General features: G+C 37.8%; 1 protein-coding gene across 2 annotated transcripts in view; it reads right to left on the bottom strand.

Annotated features, from left to right (window-relative positions):
• The window catches only part of eng (endoglin), a 118,345-nt gene that overhangs the window by 70,536 nt on the left and 29,547 nt on the right, over nt 1-18,262 (bottom strand). For both annotated transcript variants that reach the window (XR_007424908.1, XM_049465908.1), the window contains exon 3: nt 3,731-3,879. Coding sequence is in view for 1 of the 2 variants with exons in the window: in XM_049465908.1 (XP_049321865.1) it covers nt 3,731-3,879 (149 nt within the window). In the remaining variant the exon portion in view is untranslated. The remainder of the gene's footprint in view (nt 1-3,730; nt 3,880-18,262) is intronic.

Here is an 18,262-nt window from a genome sequence, read left to right as displayed (position 1 = left end):
TTTTCATATTATACTCAGCAACCGGAGTGTTGGGCAGATTCTAACCATTTCTGGGACAATATTTTGTCCAAAGGTCACCATAAAACCTCTTTCATTTTTGTGTAATTTAAAAATATCCTTCTTTTTTCTCCTCAGAAAAAAATAGTTCTATAATATACTCAGTAACCGGGGTGTTGGTATGTGTCTTTGGCTGACTCCCATATTATACTCAGCAGCCGGGGTGTTGGTACATTAAGTAATGGGTCCAAATGTGAGCTGAGCATATGTTAGCATGATTTTTGCAATCTGGCTAACTTACAAAATCTGAATTTATCTTTTCATATGCATCCTTAGTGCATTTATAGTGCATTATGTACCAGGAAATTCAACACTGGATGGTACATTTTGAGCTTTTAATGCATCATTAAACTTGTATTTTAAGAAGAAATTTGGGCCCTTTAACAAAAAAAAGGTCTATAAAAACTGCACATAAAATGTTTATAAATTGATGTTCTTTGCAGGAGAGGAGAAAGGAAAGCTGTGAGAAGGGTCAGTTCATGGTTATTATGGCTTCTCTCCATCTCTGTGTTTGTGTCGTCCCAAAAAAACCCTCAGAACTCCAGCGAGAGGCTCCAGAGCGAGGTCTGGGAACACTACTACAGTTCCCCGAAGAGCTGCACTATCTCTCTCTCTCAGCCGCCCACAGTAACCTGAATCACCTCGGGGACTCGTTTCTCACTCAGCTATGTCCGGCATGCACCGGACCCACGGTGCCGCTCCGTCCTCATGTCCCCACTGTTTGCACTGGGCCACAGGGGACGCCCGACACCGCTGCTCATCTGGTATCAATCTAACTCCGGTGGGCTCCAGTGAGAAAACAAAGCCGGCCCCTCAGGAGCGCCGCAGTCTAAGCAAACAGAGACAGTTTGTTTAGAAACTCGGACCGAGGGGTTTAATTCTGGGATTCCGTGAAGAGTCCTGATTAAAAAAGCTCAGAAATGCAAAGAGAAGTTACGCTCCAGAGACAGGACTTCACACAGCAGGACTTATTTACTATACCTAATTTACTGTACTTCTTCTGCACGATGTTGCTACACGAAGTTGCCTCAGGGCTACAAAAAAAAAACCTATTTTCCCTACAGACTGACACTAAAAGAGCTTTTTAAAACAATGGAAAATTAATAAATAAACTAAATTAACTGGCCGTTTACAGTCATTTACAGTAACTTAACTCTCTCAAAGTTCCTACATGATGTTGTCTCAGGGCAACAAAACCATTTTCATGCAAACTGACACTGAAGAGGTTTTATGGGAAAAATGGTTCAAAAAGGTTCAATGGGAAAGTGTTAAATAATCTAAATTAACTGGCCATTTACAGTCATTTACAGTGACTTAACTCTTAATGTTCCTATATGATGTTGCCCCAGGGCAACAAAACCATATCCCATGCAAACTGACACTGAAGAGGTTTTATGGGAAAAATGGTTCAAAAAGGTTCAATGGGAAAGTGTTAAATAATCTAAATGAACTGTCCATTTACAGTAATTAACAGTAACGTAACTCTTTCTATGCTCCTACATGATGTTGTCTCAGGGCAACAAAACCATTTTCCATCTAACTGAAACTAAAAAGAGGTTTTAAAACAATGGGAAAGTGTTAAATAAGCTAAATTAACTGGCCATTTAAACTTCACTCTTTATGAAGCAAGACTTTACCTAATTTACTGTACTTCTTCTGCATGATGTTGCTACACGAAGTTGCCTCAGGGCAACAATTTTTTTTTTTTCCCTGACACTGACACTAAAAGAGGTTTTAAAACAATAAAACAATAGAGCCCTGATTACAAAGTTTAGAAATGCAAAGAGAAGTTACGATCCAGAGACAGGACTTCACACAGCAGGACTTTACCTCATTTACAGTACTTCTTCTGCACAATGTTGCTACACGAAGTTGCCTCAGGGCAACAAAAAAAAAACTATTTTCCGTACAGACTGACACTAAAAAAAGCTTTTTAAAACAATGGGAAAGTGTTAAATAAATTAAACGAACTGTCCATTTTAAACTTCACTCTACACACAGCAGGACTTTACCTCATTTACAGTACTTCTGCATGATGTTGCCTCTGCACGAAGTTGCCTCAGGACAACAAAACCATTTTTCTTTGCTTTAAACTGGCATGACCATAAAACTGACAGTGAAAAAGGTTTTAAAATAATGGGAAAAAGGGTGCTATCTGTGCCAGCACCTCGGTTGCTGAGTATAATATGTGGACCAGTCCATGCTGCATGTGCAAGTACCCCAGTTATCAAGTGTAATATGGAAATCTTCTCAAGCTTCAAATGCCAGCACCCCAGTTGCTGAGTATTATATGGGAATCTGCCCATGCTACTTGTGCCAGCACCTCGGTTGCTGAGTATAATATGTGAATCAGCCCAAGCCACATATGCCAGCACACCGGTTGCTTAGTTTAACCCTTGTGTGGTGTTCATGTTTTTGTTACTCGTTTACTTTGTTACTTGTATTTAATTCAGCAAAATTAAGCAATTTTACATTAAAATGCTTTACACATGCTTGCTTCACCTAAATTGCAAGCAATATAAAAAGCTTACATGGTTAATATTTGCTCTTTACCTTTCTTATGTTACATTTCTTTTAAAAAGCGCTACTCTTTTTTTTATTAGTTTTTTAATAAAATGTAAAAGAAAATGAATTAAACTCAAGATATGAGTAGAAAATTTGTTTAGTTTCAAATTTACAAATGAAGCAATGAAGCAATGTTTATTAGCCCTTGGCCAAACATACTGTATGTAATATAAATGTGTGTATGTGTAGGGGGGGGGGGGGTGGGGGGGGGGTGTACAGTGTGTGTTTATCGAAAATGTGTTTTGATATATGTTTTTCACAAAAAATGAGCGAATGCCAATGAGTTTGAGTTAGAAAAAATATTTTTTTAGTATCATTTGATGAAAAATGAAAACGGGTCCCACAGACCCGAACACCACACAAGGGTTAATATGTGAACCAGCCCATGATGCCAGTGCCAGCACCCTGTTTTCTGAGTATAATATGTGAACCAGCCCATTTGTTCCAATTCCGCAGGTTGATTCTTCATGCTATCTGTTCTTTTTTCTTCTTTTATTGTTTAATCAATGATGATTTCCTGTGTGAAATTCACATATCCTGGATGAAACCATGATGGAGACCAAAAAAAGATAGATCTTTTAGATCTATAGATCTAAAATCTTAAATCTATTGTAGAAATCACATAAATCACACTATAAATGTGTTAATAACAATATATAACCAATATATTATACAGTGTGTTTCTGTTCTCTTCTACAGCCACAATAGTAAACAAGGCATTGCAACAGGCCTCACATCTTGGTTTCTTTTTTTATTTTTTATTTTTTTTTTTGCTTTCTGCTGGCGTCACTTGAAGAATGAATAAATCTCCAAATGTTTACAGTACCAGCGTTTACAGAGGCTGGCACAGCGCAGCGTTTCCCAACTCCAGCCCTGCATATTTTCCCTGCCGTTACGCACCCAGATCAGCTCATGAAGGGCCAGGCAATTAGCTGATGATTGGAGCCAGATGTTGGGAAAACACTGCAGTGAGCAGAGCAGTTTGGACGCCGTACAAAAATGGAATTTACTGAATAAACTGAAATGAGCATGAGGAAAAACAGAGGATTATATTATATCTCTAGTTGATATTTCATTAAAAAAGCATTGGCGTGATTAATGGACGTACCGGCTGTGAGATCTGCAGGTTGATGATGTGCACTTCTTTCTTGTCCTTCGTTTGGAAGCTCGTCCAGCAGCCCTCCGTTATGTCCTCTACAGTAATGTCCTCGGTTTCGGATCCGTAAATCCCTTTTGTTGTGCATATGGAGGCCGAATCTGAGGAGAAAAAGGAAGGATATAGTTAAATTAAACCAAAAGTAATTAGTTTTTTTTTTTTTTTTTTTAATTCTGGTCACATAAGCCAACACCCGGTTACTGAATATACTGTATTTTTCACACTTTCAGGTGCACCTCATTTAATTTTCCCTGATATCTTCATTAAGCAGCAGTAAAGCCACTCCACTGAAGTACAGCATTATAAAGGAGTTTCAGTGAAGTATTAGCATTAGCCGCTAACCACAGCACTAGCTCTTTCACCATTCAGAGGTGAGTATATTGAAACGTAGTCTGTGTTTAATCGTGTTAAAACAAGCTACGTGGGACGAAGCGCTAGCTGATAGCGCCCTGGGTTACTGTCAGGCGGCATTAACCCTTGTGTGGTGTTCATATTTTTGTTACTCGTTTACTTTGTTACTTGTATGTAATTCAGCAAAATTAAGCAATTTTACATTAAAATGCTTTACACATGCTCGCTTCACCTAAATTGCAAGCAATATAAACAGCTTACATGGTTAATATTTGCCCTTTACCTTTCTTATGTTACATTTCTTTTAAAAAGTGCTACTCTTTTTTTATTAGTTTTTTAATAAAATGTAAAAGAAAATGAATTAAACTCAAGATATGAGTAGAAAATTTGTTTAGTTTCAAATTTACAAATGAAGCAATGTTTATTAACCCTTGACCAAACATACTGTATGTAATATAAATGTGTGTGTGTGGGGGGGGGGGGGGGGGGTGTACAGTGTGTGTTTATGGAAAATGTGTTTTGATATATGTTTTTCACAAAAAATTAGCCAATGCCAATGAGTTTGAGTTAGAAAAAATATTATTTTTGTATCATTTGATTAAAAATGAAAACGGGTCCCACAGACCCGAACACCACACAAGGGTTAACTAGTGCTAAGTGCTGCTAATGACAGATAGCACTGCTGATATTCATATTCATATTTATATTTATATATAGTGCACATCATTCACTTTTATAATCAATGTCATTGCAGCATGCACTTTTCTCTGTTAATTATTTAATGATCATTAGCAACATCTACTGCACTGCTCTGTTTACGGATAGATCTTTACCTTGTATAATAAGTTTTTATAGCATTATATATTTTCTAATATTCTGTGTTTTAATGTATGTTTAATATGTTTCTTATTGTATTTTGCTGTTGGTGCTTGATGCCTTAATTTCCTTCGGGATAAATAAAGTATCTATCTATCTATCTGCTAACTGTGGCTAGAGACCCGCTGAATTACAAAGGAAAAATGGCAACACCTTTGTTCCTTACTATTGTCACTTAAAATGTGCCTTATAGTCCGTAAAATACAGTAATATGTGAACCAGCCCATGCTTTTTGTGCCAGTATAATATGTGAAATGGATGCGATAAATGATATTACTGACAATTTATGACAAAGTCTCAAATTGTATGACAGTGATATGCTGATATTATAATAGTGTAATAATGCAATTACACTTTTTAAAGAGAAGAAAACGTTTAATTAAGAATAAAAGTCAGATATGATCCATGATCTTATGGAATACAAAGCGAGTCCATATGTTCTATCTGCTCCATGTGCTTCGTGTATCACCTGCCCTAAAGCTCACTATGTGGATCGGAGGGTGAGGCAGATTACAGCGGAAGTCGGGGTCATACTTATTTTTTGCGTTAATAAAATAATAATGCATTACTGTTTCCAAATTAATTACATACGTTAATGCTTTAATGTTCACAGCCCTTGTTTAAACACAATTTTTCTTTCACTATTTGTATTAGGGAGTTTTCTTTTGACATAGGCCACTTGTTTAATTGCACTTGGGACTTTTATTCTGGCATGGTTAGTTTGTTTGTATTAATTAAAAATTTAAATTCAAATTTACATTAATTATGGCACAATTGCGTTTTCCTTTGTATTACTGATTTATTTATTTTGGCACAGTTTGTTTTTTTGTATGTAATATTTACTTATATTTGAAAATGGCCTTTTTGTTTATATTATTGAAATTAATTTTTGTTTGTGACTTTTATTTTGACACAGTGTGACTTTTTTGTATTTTTTAATTCTTACATGGCGTTTATTTGATTTTATTAATGATTTAGGTACCACTTTAAAATAAGTCTTCCCTTATAAAGGTATATATTTATAAATGTTTAATAAAATAGATTATTAGGTTGTAAATGCCTTAAAAACCATTATAAAGCAGTTACAACACATCAACTAAAAAGGGAACAGTGAACAATTGTTTGCTAAGTCATTTAATTCAACATAGTCATTTAATAATATAGTAAATAGTTGAACATACTTACATATATATATATATATATATATATATATATATATATATATATATATATATATATATATATATATATATATATTAATATGGCAGATTTTACTGCTGATTGATGGAAAACAATATAAGAACAGTTATCTAGAAAGATACATTTATTAGCTGCTTATTAATGGGGTTTGAAGTATTTGCAAACTAATTAATATAACCAATATTAATAAAGTCCTTTATAAACCATTCATACAGCCTTTATAAAGGGCGTCCTATTTTGAAGTGGTACTGTGACATCACCATTAAGTCATTTATTCCTAGAAACCACTTAATCAATTCTATTAGAGAAAAATTGAGACCACTTTGAGATTTTGCTATTTATAGGTTTATGTTTGAGTAAAATGAACATTGTTGTTTTATTCTATAAACTACAGACAACATTTCTCCCAAATTCCAAATAACAATATTCTCATTTAGAGCATTTATTTACAGAAAATGAGAATAGAATCTGAAATAACAACAAAAATAAAAGATGCAGAGCTTTCAGACCTCAAATAATGCAAAGAAAACAACAAGTTCATATTCATAAATAAGTTTCAAGAGTTCAGGAATACTCTAATATTTGGTGGAATAACCCTGGTGGTTTTTAATCACAGTTTTCATGCATCTTGGCATCATGTTCTCCTCCTCCACCAGTCTTACACACGGCTTTTGGATGATTTTATGCCTCCACACAGACTGAGACGAGTCTGGGATGATGTAGGCTTGTAGTTAGGTATCTGGCTCATCTACCGCATTTACGATTTGGGGAAAATGGTAATAAAAATGATGTTTTTATCAAAGTATCCCCTCTGAAGGTCAGTTGTGCTTACTCATCATTAAAAATCGTAGAAATCTGTACTTTCCCAAGGGCAGGAAGTGTGACACACGCTGAGCTTTGACCTCAGTGAGACCTCCCGAGGTACATCTCCATACACAGGGTCTGCTGATTCCATAAAAACTCAGGAAAAGTGTCTAATAAATAACCTCCCATAAATACAGACATCAGTGCGCAGAGTCTCGCATTGTTTCTGAGCTCCAGACTCGTCTAAATCATTTATTTTCTTTATCTACGTCTTTTTATTCGCTGCCCCCAGCGAACTATCCCCTGCCAGCGGCCAATAAATACTGCCCTGAAGTAAACGGCGTCCTTCCTCAGGAAGACGTAGGTCAGGTGTCGCTTCCTAGCCAATCAGTGGCGGCCCTGGCGGACCGGTGGCGAGATGAAAGATGAAAAGCACGATTGGGTAGTTGTGCGTAACCCGTGGCACCATTGGGCGAGCGGCGTCATTGTTCTCGGACTTGGCCTGGACCTGCTGCTGGCTGATGCTCAGACTGACCGTCTCCCAGACTCTGATTTGTCTTATTTTTTAGTTTAATTGTGTAGAAATATAGAAATAGTCACCCCCATTCACAAGGATGGTCTGAAAGTGTCATGGAGTCCGTTTGATTGGCTCCACCTCGGTCTGGTTCCCTCTAGATCAGTACTGTATATCTTAGGTGAGGCTGTGTGATGTTATTCCACTAGATTATTCTGGTTTGTCATGGATTTTATTGGGCTATTGTGGTTTTCAGAGTCTGGAGCAGCCTTTGGGATTAAACTTGGATTTCTGCATAAATTGATTATTCATTAAATGTGTTCTGATCTTCATCTACGTCACAACAATAGACAAACACAGTCTGTTTAAACTAAAACCACACAATAAATTATATATGTTTGCATGGTTTTATTAAACACAACATGTTAACATTCTAGAATTCAAGAATTGCTGACCTCATCCCAACTATGAAACATGGTGGAGGGAGCATCACGGTTTGGGGCTGCTTTGCTTTGCTGTCTCAGGGTCTGGATGGATTGCCGGATTCATCAACGGAAAAAAAAAAAAGAATTTTGCAGCAAAACTTAAGACCATCTGTTTGCCAACTGAAGCTCAACAGAGGATGGATGGTGCAACAGGACAACGACCCAAAACATAGAAGTAAATCAACAACCGAACGACTTCAACAGAAGGAAATAAATAAATACTGCGTCTTCTGGGGAGTCCTGACCTCCTGAACCCAGTTGAGATGCTGTTGTGGCATCATGATCTCAAGAGAGCGATCAATTCACAGCAGATATCCCAAAAATATTATAGCTGAACTGAAACAGTTTAGTGTTCTGTCTGTGGAGTTCTGTCTGTGGAGCAGGACTGGGACAGTAGTCCTGCTCCACAGACAGAACTCCACAGACAGACTCAGAAAGTCTTTTGTCCCTCAGGCCATAAGACTGTTCAACTCATCTCAGCACAGCAAACTAAAGACTCTGTGACACTTTTTCACTCTGGTAACTCCGGCCATACCCTGGACACACCCTCAGCTATGGACACACTCTCAGACTTGCTGATGCCTATAACACTATTTTTATAACTCTACCCTATTTTGCATTATTCTAAGAGAAGGTATGGGATGGTGCAGCTCTGTAATGTTGTGCTCAAAGACTGCAGTATTTGTTCTAATTTGGACACACAAGTGGTTCATTCAGTCAATTAATTATTTAGCGATATGTTGGTGTTGTTTAATTCATGTTAAAGTACTGTTTTTTCTTATATGATGTACTCAAGCCAAACCGATAAACTACTGAGAAGGATTTAATTCTGACTGTGTTCATTTAAAGCACCGGAACTTCCATGTTTTTTACGGTTTACGTGCTTTAAAGCGGCGCAGTAAACTCACAGACCAATCACGTGTGCTGTAAGATCACCAAACGCTCTCCTCTGCCAATCAGATCTGTGCAGATGCGGGAGGGCGGAGCCACACACAGAAGAAGCAGGCGGTGAGAAGCAGCAGTCGGAGAATGAAGCGAGAAGGACTAATACAGATGGTGCGCACCAGAAAAAGTTAATTAAATTAAAATACTACCTTTATAAAACATTTTAACAGTAATGTAACCTCACGGTGTAATTCGGAGGAATTAAAGAGAAACAACCGAGACAAATACTCCACCTGATCAAGAAAAAAACTCTCTCTCTACTCCCAAAACAACTCTACCTCAAAACTACGGCAGCCCCCAGAGGACAAAAAGCATTGCCAACTCCTCACATCAATTTTTCCCACAACATAATAAAGTCTGATACAGTAATAATAATATTAAATAAAACAATAAAACAAATAAAACTCTACCTCAGTAACTGCTGTGATTATATATGTACTATATGTTACAGTATGTCACACATCTCTGCACCTTATCCCCACTATACACTTTATTATACCGTATCGGTACTGCACTGTCCTGTCTTTAAATTGTCTCGTCTTTTGTATTTATTGTATTTACTGTTATTTAGTGTTATAATTTTATAATTTTATGTTGCACTGTCGTCACTCCTGCACTTTATGTTGTCTATTGCTTGTGGTTCTATGTTGCACCATGGTTCCGGAGGAACGTAATTTCATCACACTGTGTACCTGTACTCAGATGTAATGACAATAAAAGCCTCTTGACTTGACTCTTGACTTGACAAAACTGCTGTTTTTTTATAAACAAAGCTGATATTCTGGCCAATTTCAGCAAACATTTCTCCATATATTGTACAATATGATTTTTCATTCATGTAATTATTAGCATGACAGGCAGGCGCAAATCTAATATAAATATCAATAAAATCAAATAGAATAAAAAATACAGCATTTTGAAATAAAGTGAACATACAGATTCACATTAATAGACTCGATAAATCTATAAAATTAAATTATTGAGGGTGTTTCCATTTACTGTATGTGTCATGATGGGGCACAGAATACAGACACTCGCGGAACCAGTCAAGGATTTTGTTAAAAACCCACAGGGTACAGAGAATGAGATTAGCAGTAGAAACAAAACACCAGTAAAGGTATACCTGGGAGCGGAGAGCTTAACAGGATAGTGAGGCAGTCCAGTGGTCATACACGAAGTAAGCAGTATCAGAGGCAATCCAAAAACAGAAACGATAAACAGTCCAATGGTCATATACAAGGCAGGCAGTATCAAAGGTGATCCGAAAAACATAAACGATAAACAGTCCAGGGTAATACACGAAAAAATCCACAACGAAGGCAAAGGCAAAAATCGGTAGTCAAAAACAAAAGGCAAGGTCATACACAGAGAGTAATCACAGAAATAACGCTTTGTAATGTCGGACGAAACCTAGGCAATACGCGGCGCAGGTGAGCGTCTGAGCAGTACTTTTATACTGTAGCTAATACTCAGGGCTTCCTGGTCGGAGCAGGTGAGGTGTCACGTGATCAGCAGTGTGTGTGTTGTCAGCGGGTGGTGCATTCTGGGTATTGTAGTTGTTAGGCTGACAACCTCCGTTGGAGACCAGTGTGGAAGGACAGGAAGTGCCTACAGCACCAGACATGACAGTATGATAAGTTGATAATGTAATTATTGTGACAGGCCTATTTAAAACAATATATATTGTTGAAATAATAATACTGAATAGTATTTGTAATTTGTTTTGTCTTGGACTGATGAAATTTTCTGTAACTGGCCCGAACTAAATTCTAATTAAATACCCCTGTTCTACAATAAAGACAACTGTCCAAGGAAGGCTTCGTATTAGCTTCTTCTAGGTTAGCATGTAGCATCTCATCCCCAACTTCCCCAGAAGTTTTGAATGTATCTCGATCATTACAGAGAACACAGTTCCCCTTTATACCCCCCTGTAAGGAATATTCAAGATTGATATATTGGCAAATATATCAGATTTTCTTAAAAGACGTCCCTATGTCTTCTATTAACTAGTGTTTAACTCTTTGACCCAGAGAAGACCATGTGAACCATTTACGTCCAATAACGTCAAGCTTCTCCTACTGACATAAATCATTAATATTGATGTCCTGTATCTGGTTTAGTGGTCCTGTTTTGTGACGATGGTGTCCACCACGTCCTGTTTATGTAGTTCAACTTATAAGTTTTGTGTTTCCGTCAGTATTGTGTTTTTGAGACTGTGGATTTTCCCCTTCACTCCTCTGTTTTCTTAAGGTTTTACTAGAGTCCCTGTTTACACCTCTACTGTTTAGTTTGTTGATTTTAGACTCCTGGGATTTGGTGCCTGCTGTGCTTCTGTTCAGCATTGGTTAGTATGAAGACACAATTGAAACAATAATAATATATATATTTTTTTAAAAGTTAAATTATTAAAATGACTCAATTCTAAAGTTATCAGAAACGAAAGTTATAAGAAGTTATAATTACTGTATTTTACGGACTATAAAACACATTGTAAGCAACACTAGTAAGGAACAGTGGTGTCACGCAGTAATATACACAGATTTCTCACCAAAAAACAGTTTATTTGCAGTTAGCTTAGATTTCCATTATTTCAACAACGCATTTAAGTTAAACGATTTTAAGTGCGCCTTATAGTCCAAAAAATGTGCTAAAATAAAAGAAGAGTAAAGCAAACCATGGAAAGCTCCGGAAAAAATGAAGAGAGCACTTCAGTTTCTGAATCAGTTTCTCTGATTTTGATATTTATAGGTTTATGTTTGAGTAAAATGAACATTGTTGTTTTATTCTATAAACTACAGACAACATTTCTCCCAAATTCCAAATAAGAATATTGTTATTTAGAGCATTTATTTACAGAAAATGAGAAATGGCTGAAATAACAAAACAAAAAAAAGATGAAGAGCTTTCAGACCTCAAAAAATGCAAAACAAGTTTTCATAAAGAGTTCAGAAATACTCATATTTGGTGGAATAACCCTGGTGGTTTTTAACCACAGTTTTTTTTTTTTCATGCATCTTGGCATCATGTTCTCCTCCACCAGTCTTACACACTGCTTTTGGGTAACTTTATGCTGCTTTACTCCTGGTGCAAAAATTCAAGCAGTTCAGTTTGGTGGTTTGATGGCTTGTGATCATCCATCTTCCTCTTGATTATATTCCAATTTGGTCAAATCAAAGAAACTCATCATTTTAAAGTGGTCTCTTATTTAAGTACCAATACAAATAGTGACTAATAGTAATTATAAAAAAAAAATCCTGGCAATTTACTTCAAAATTTTGTACAGTTGATTTTAGTGACATTTCCAGTTATTGACTGAACCTGAAGAGCTTGTTATATGGCAAAAAGAAAGATAAAAAGAAAAACAGAGGTATATATCTCTTTACATCTGCTATATCTGCATGCATACTTACATTATACTAACATTATTTCCAATGCAGGTTTGAGCAGAGCTCCAATAAAATCATAGATTCAGTCCAGGTTAGCACCCGAACATCCCTTTCAGACAGCTTCCTCTTACAGCGTCCACAGTTAATCCTGTTGGATGTGGTTGGTCCTTCTTGGTGGTATGCTGACATTACCCTGGATACCGTGGCTCTTGATGCATCACAAAGACTTGCTGTCTTGGTCACAGATGCTCCAGCAAGACGTGCACCAACTATTTGTCCTCTTTTGAACTCTGGTATGTCTCCCATAATGTTATAGTGTGCATTGCAATATTTAGAGCAGAACTGTGCTCTTACCCTGCTAATTGAACCTTCACACTCTGCTCTTACTGGTGCAATGTCCAATTAATGAAGATTGACCACCAGACTGCTCCAATTTAGACATGAAACCTCTCACACTAAAATGAGACAGGTGTTTCAGTTTCATGTGTATATATATATATATTTTCTTTTACTCTGTATAATTTTTTAAACTATCTTTATATATGTTCCTACAATAGGTTTTCTGTATATATAGATTTATCATTATTTGTATTTACCTTTTCCTGACCTGTTTCTCTGTCCTTTACTCTGCACTGCTGTAACATGGTAAATTTCCCCATTGTGGGATTAATAAAGGATTATCTTATCTTATCTTATTGTCCAAACCCCTGTATCTGATGTAGAGAAGAGGTTGCTAGCGTAGCGTAGCATAGCACTAAATCATCCCCACGAGTCGCCAGCTAATTAAGCGCTAAGTCAGAAGTTAGCGAGCGCTGGCACAGCTTCACTCTCTCTTCCCAGTTTCCACGGCCCAGAAGGATGAGGCAACAGGAAGCAGCCACATTCGTACGGACAACAGGAAGCGCTATGTTTAGAAAGTCGGGGCTGATGATGGCGGTGGTCCTGGCACTGGAGGGGCCGTGACGCACTCGCCTGCGCCGCAGGTGGCATACTAACTGTAAAATATCTCCAGAGTCCCCAGAGTAACGACTGCCGTGACTCCGAATCCAGGAAACATCTTTCAGTCTGAGATAAATCACATACACTAATGAACTATACTGGCAAAAGTATTGAAACACATGTTCATTCAGTGTGTCTTCCAAAATCAAGGGTTTTAAAGTTACAGTTTATCCTGATTTAGTAGGAGTAACGGTTTCTACTGTACAAGAAAAGGGTTTCTACTCAATTTTTAGACTTGCAACACATTAGCCACCAGTTAGAAACATTAAAGCAGCCTCCTAGAATACCATAACAACCATTTAGTAACTCTATAGCCACCACCTATCAACACCATACCACGTATCTGGTAGACCATAGTGACCACTTAGTAAATACCAATTAATAACATCATTGCAGCTGGCTGGAATATCATTGCAACCACTCAGAAGCTCCATAGCGACCACCTAACAACATCATAGCCACCAATTAGTAACATTACAGCATCCTCCTAGAATACCATGCCAACCATTTAATAACTCCATAGGCACCACCTAGTAACACCATAGTAAATACCTGCCTGATATATCACAACAGCTACTTAGTAACTCTATAGCCACCACCTAACAGCATCATTGCCACCACTTAGTAACATCATAGTGAATACCTGGTATACCATAGCAACCTCTCAGTAGCTCTATAGCAATCATGTTATAGCAGTCTTATGGAACACCATAGCACCATCTAACAACACCATAGCCACCAGTTATAACATTATAGCAGCCTCTTGGAATAGCATGGCACCCACTCGCTAGCTCTATAGCCACCACTTAGTAACGTCATAATGAATACCTGGTATACGATGCTAACCACTTTGTAACTCCATAGGCACCACCTAGCAACATGATAGGCACCATTTAGTAACATTATGGTAGCCTCTTGGAATAACATAGCAACCACTCCATAGCTCTATATGCACCACCTAAAAAACACTATAGCCACCACTTAGTAACGTCATTGTAAATACCTGGTATACTATAACAACCATTCAGTAGCTCTATAGCCATCACCTAGCAACATCATATCCACCACTTAGTAACATCTTTGTAAATACCTGGTATACCATAACAACCATTCAGTAGCTATATAGCCATCACCTAGCAACATCATATCCACCACTTAGTAACATTGCAGTAGTCTCTTGGAATAGCACAGCAACCACTTTGTAACTCCATAGGCACCACCTAGCAACATCATAACCACAATTTTGTAACACAATTGCAGCCTCCTATAATACCATATCAACTACTTATTAACTCCATAGGCACAACCTAGTAACACCCTAGTAGATACCTGGTATATCATAGCAACCACTTCATAACTCCATAGCCACCACTTAGTAACATCATAGCAGCCTCTTGGAATAGCATAGCAAACACCCAGTAGCTCTATAGCTACCACTTAATAACATCATAATGAATACCTGGTATACCATAGCAACCACTTAGCATAGTCACCACTTAGTAACATCATTGCAGCCTCCCAGAATACCATACCAACCACTTAGTAACTCCATAGGCACCACTAAGCAACATAACAGACACCACTTAGTAACATTATAGCAACCCTGTAAAATAGTCACCACCTAGTAAAACTGTAGCCACCATTTAGTAACATCATAGTTAATACCTGGTGTACTAAGAGCCATTCGTAACTCCATAGTCACCAGCTAACAACATCATAGCCACCACTTAGTAACATCATTGCAGCCCCCTGGAAAACCATAGCAAGCACTTAGTAACTCCATAGGCACCACCTAACCACATCATAACCACCACTTTTTAACATTGTAGCAGCTTCTTGGAATACCATAGCAACCACTCAGAAGCTCTATAATATCCACCTAGTAACATCATAGTAAATACCTGGTATACCATAACAACTACTTAGCAACTCTATAGCCACCACATGGCACCACCATAGTAGCCCTTGGAAAAGCAAAGCAACCATACAGTAACTCCATAGCCACCACCTAGTAACATCATAGTAGATACCTGGTACATCATAGCAACCACTTCATAACTCCATAGCCACCACTTAATAACATCATAATGAATACCTGGTATACCATAGCAACCACTTAGCATAGTCACCACTTAGTAACATCATTGCAGCCTCCCAGAATACCATACCAACCACTTAGTAACTCCATAGGCACCACTAAGCAACATAACAGACACCACTTAGTAACATTATAGCAACCCTGTAAAATAGTCACCACCTAGTAAAACTGTAGCCACCATTTAGTAACATCATAGTTAATACCTGGTGTACTAAGAGCCATTCGTAACTCCATAGTCACCAGCTAACAACATCATAACCACCACTTTTTAACATTGTAGCAGCTTCTTGGAATACCATAGCAACCACTCAGAAGCTATAATCTCCACCTAGTAACATCATATTAAATATATATATATATATATATATATATATATAAAAAAGTGCTGTTGCATGCTTAATGTTAACTGTAATGTGTACCTACACAGTTATTCCAGAACATAAAGATGGACTGGACTTAATGGGTGAAGTGGGTGCTGTACAGTGTATTAATGTCTGTGCAGATTAGCATACCCCTGTGTTTTTTTCACCATATGTACTCCACTCTGTGCAACAAGCGTGAAATTAATAACGCAGTGCAGTCCTAAAGCCCTAATCGGGATCTGCCACGGCTTTCCCACAGGACTCCAGCCGTTCCCGAGAGCACTGACTGCAGGGAACGTGGTCAGCATGCTGCTGATACAGCGGCTCACAGGTGCTTTAATCATAATCATAATAGACGTATGACTTTTTAAAGAACAGCAGGATGTTTTGTGCATTAACTGGTTATATGCTGTGGATGCGTGATCAGACATTAAGGAAACATGCTCAGTTTGTCTTTAAATTGTTCGTTAAGGAGCAAAGGGTTTGTGTTGTAGCCTCAGACCCCGCCCACTTCCCCACTCAGTCCCCAGTCCTATGTTCACAGGGTGCTGAAAGCCTTGACATCCTTCTAAAAAAAAAAAAACTCCATGAACAGAGACAGATTAAATCTCTGTATAGTAAATATTATAAAAAAAATATGTTTAATCATAGGAAAGATCTTGGAACCCAGAAGGACTACAAGACAGATACTGAAAGGGCAAAATTTTCACTCAGGTAATTCTTTAGAACTGCGAGTGTGACTGCAGTGCTGATTTGTGTCTCGTTGTTATGGTGTTTTTAAGTAGTTGCTAGGTGGTTGCTAAGCTATTGCTGTGGTGTCTGAGTTGGTTGCTATGGGGTTGCTAAAGTGGTCCCTAGGTGGTTGCTAAGGTGTACTCATTCAGTATTTAGCAATCACCTTCATGACTCACTCACTTCGGTCACCCCATCACCTAACACCTAATACACCTAAGGTGTTTCTATGGTGTCCGTGTAGGTTGCTATGGTGTTGCTAAGTAATGCTTTCGCATATATTATATGCTCATTTGCTTTAAAGTGTCCTATATGATCAGGAGAAGTTAGGATAATTCAGGGGCGTAGAGTCAACGAGGTGATCATAATGTTATGCTTGATTAGTCTATTGTATGTGTGTGTGTGTGTGTGCGTGTGTGGGTGTGTGGTTGTGTGGTTGTGTGTGTGAGTACTTGTTCAGCTTTAAGCAATTCCTTCATGACTTACTTCATAAGGTGTTGCCACGGTGTCAGTGGAGGTTGTTATGGTGTTGTTAAGCGGCTGCTAGGTGGTTGCTAAGGTGTTGCTGTGGTATCCGTTTTGGTTGCTATGGGGTTGCTAAAGTGGTCCCTAGGTGGTTGCTAAGGTGTTGCTGTGGTATCCGTGTTGGTTGCTATGGGGTTGCTAAAGTGGTCCCTAGGTGGTTGCTAAAGTGTTGCTGTGGTATCCGTGTTGGTTGCTATGGGGTTGCTAAAGTGTTGCTGTGGTATCAGTGTTGGTTGCTATGAGGTTGCTAAAGTGTTGCTGTGGTATCCGGGTTGGTTGCTTTGGGGTTGCTAAAGTGGTCCCTAGGTGGTTGCCAAAGGGTTGCTGTGGTGTCCATATTGTTTGCTATGGTGTTGTTAAGCGGCTGCTAGATGGTTGCTAAGCTGTTGCTGCGATATCCGTGTTGGTTGCTATGGGGTTGCTAAAGTGGTCCCTAGGTGGTCACTTAGGTGTTGCCATGGTGTCCGTGGAGGTTACGATTGGTATGTTCCTATGTGGTTGCTAAGTAATGCATTTGCATATAATTAAATTATAATGTATTTGAGCTGCTGTATATGCTATATTGCTATGAACGTGTGGCGTCTTCAAACTTTTGACCAATAGCTGCTTTATCCAATAGCTCCACACTGTGTGTGTGTGTGTGTGTGTGTGTGTGTGTGTGTGTCGGCATTTAGCAATCCCTTCATGACTCACTCGGTGAGTGTGTGAGTGTGTGAGTGTGTATTTTGGCTGGGATTAAGGGTCTAGGGGTCAAACAGGAAAATGAGACACGCTCACGCACACACTGAAAAAAATGATGATTAAAATTTACTTTAAAAAGTTTCGCAACTTTCTGCATTTGCTTTTTTTTAAGTAAATTTAATTTCAGATAAATTTAAGTAACTTCAACTCAGTTTCAAGACTTAAATGTTACATAGAGTAAATAAGAGAACTGAACTTCAGTCAATCCTTTCTTTTAGTAAACTTTACTTCATTTATTTTTACTGAATCAATCCTTTCTTTTAGTAAAATTTACTTCTTTTATTTTTACTGAATCAATCCTTTCTTTTAGTAAACTTTACTTCATTTCTGCACACAATATTGCCTAAATACAATTACTTAATTTATACAATATTAGTCAAATAATTTATGATACATAATATATTATAATATATTTCCTGAAAGGATTGGTTCAGCAAAAATAAACTAGGTAAAGTTTACTAAAAGA

The sequence above is a fragment of the Astyanax mexicanus genome, chromosome 1 (assembly GCF_023375975.1).
Source record: "Astyanax mexicanus isolate ESR-SI-001 chromosome 1, AstMex3_surface, whole genome shotgun sequence".
Lineage (NCBI taxonomy): Eukaryota > Metazoa > Chordata > Actinopteri > Characiformes > Acestrorhamphidae > Astyanax > Astyanax mexicanus.
The sequence above is the reverse complement of the archived record's forward strand: the minus strand, read 5'-3'. Positions and strand labels throughout refer to the sequence as shown.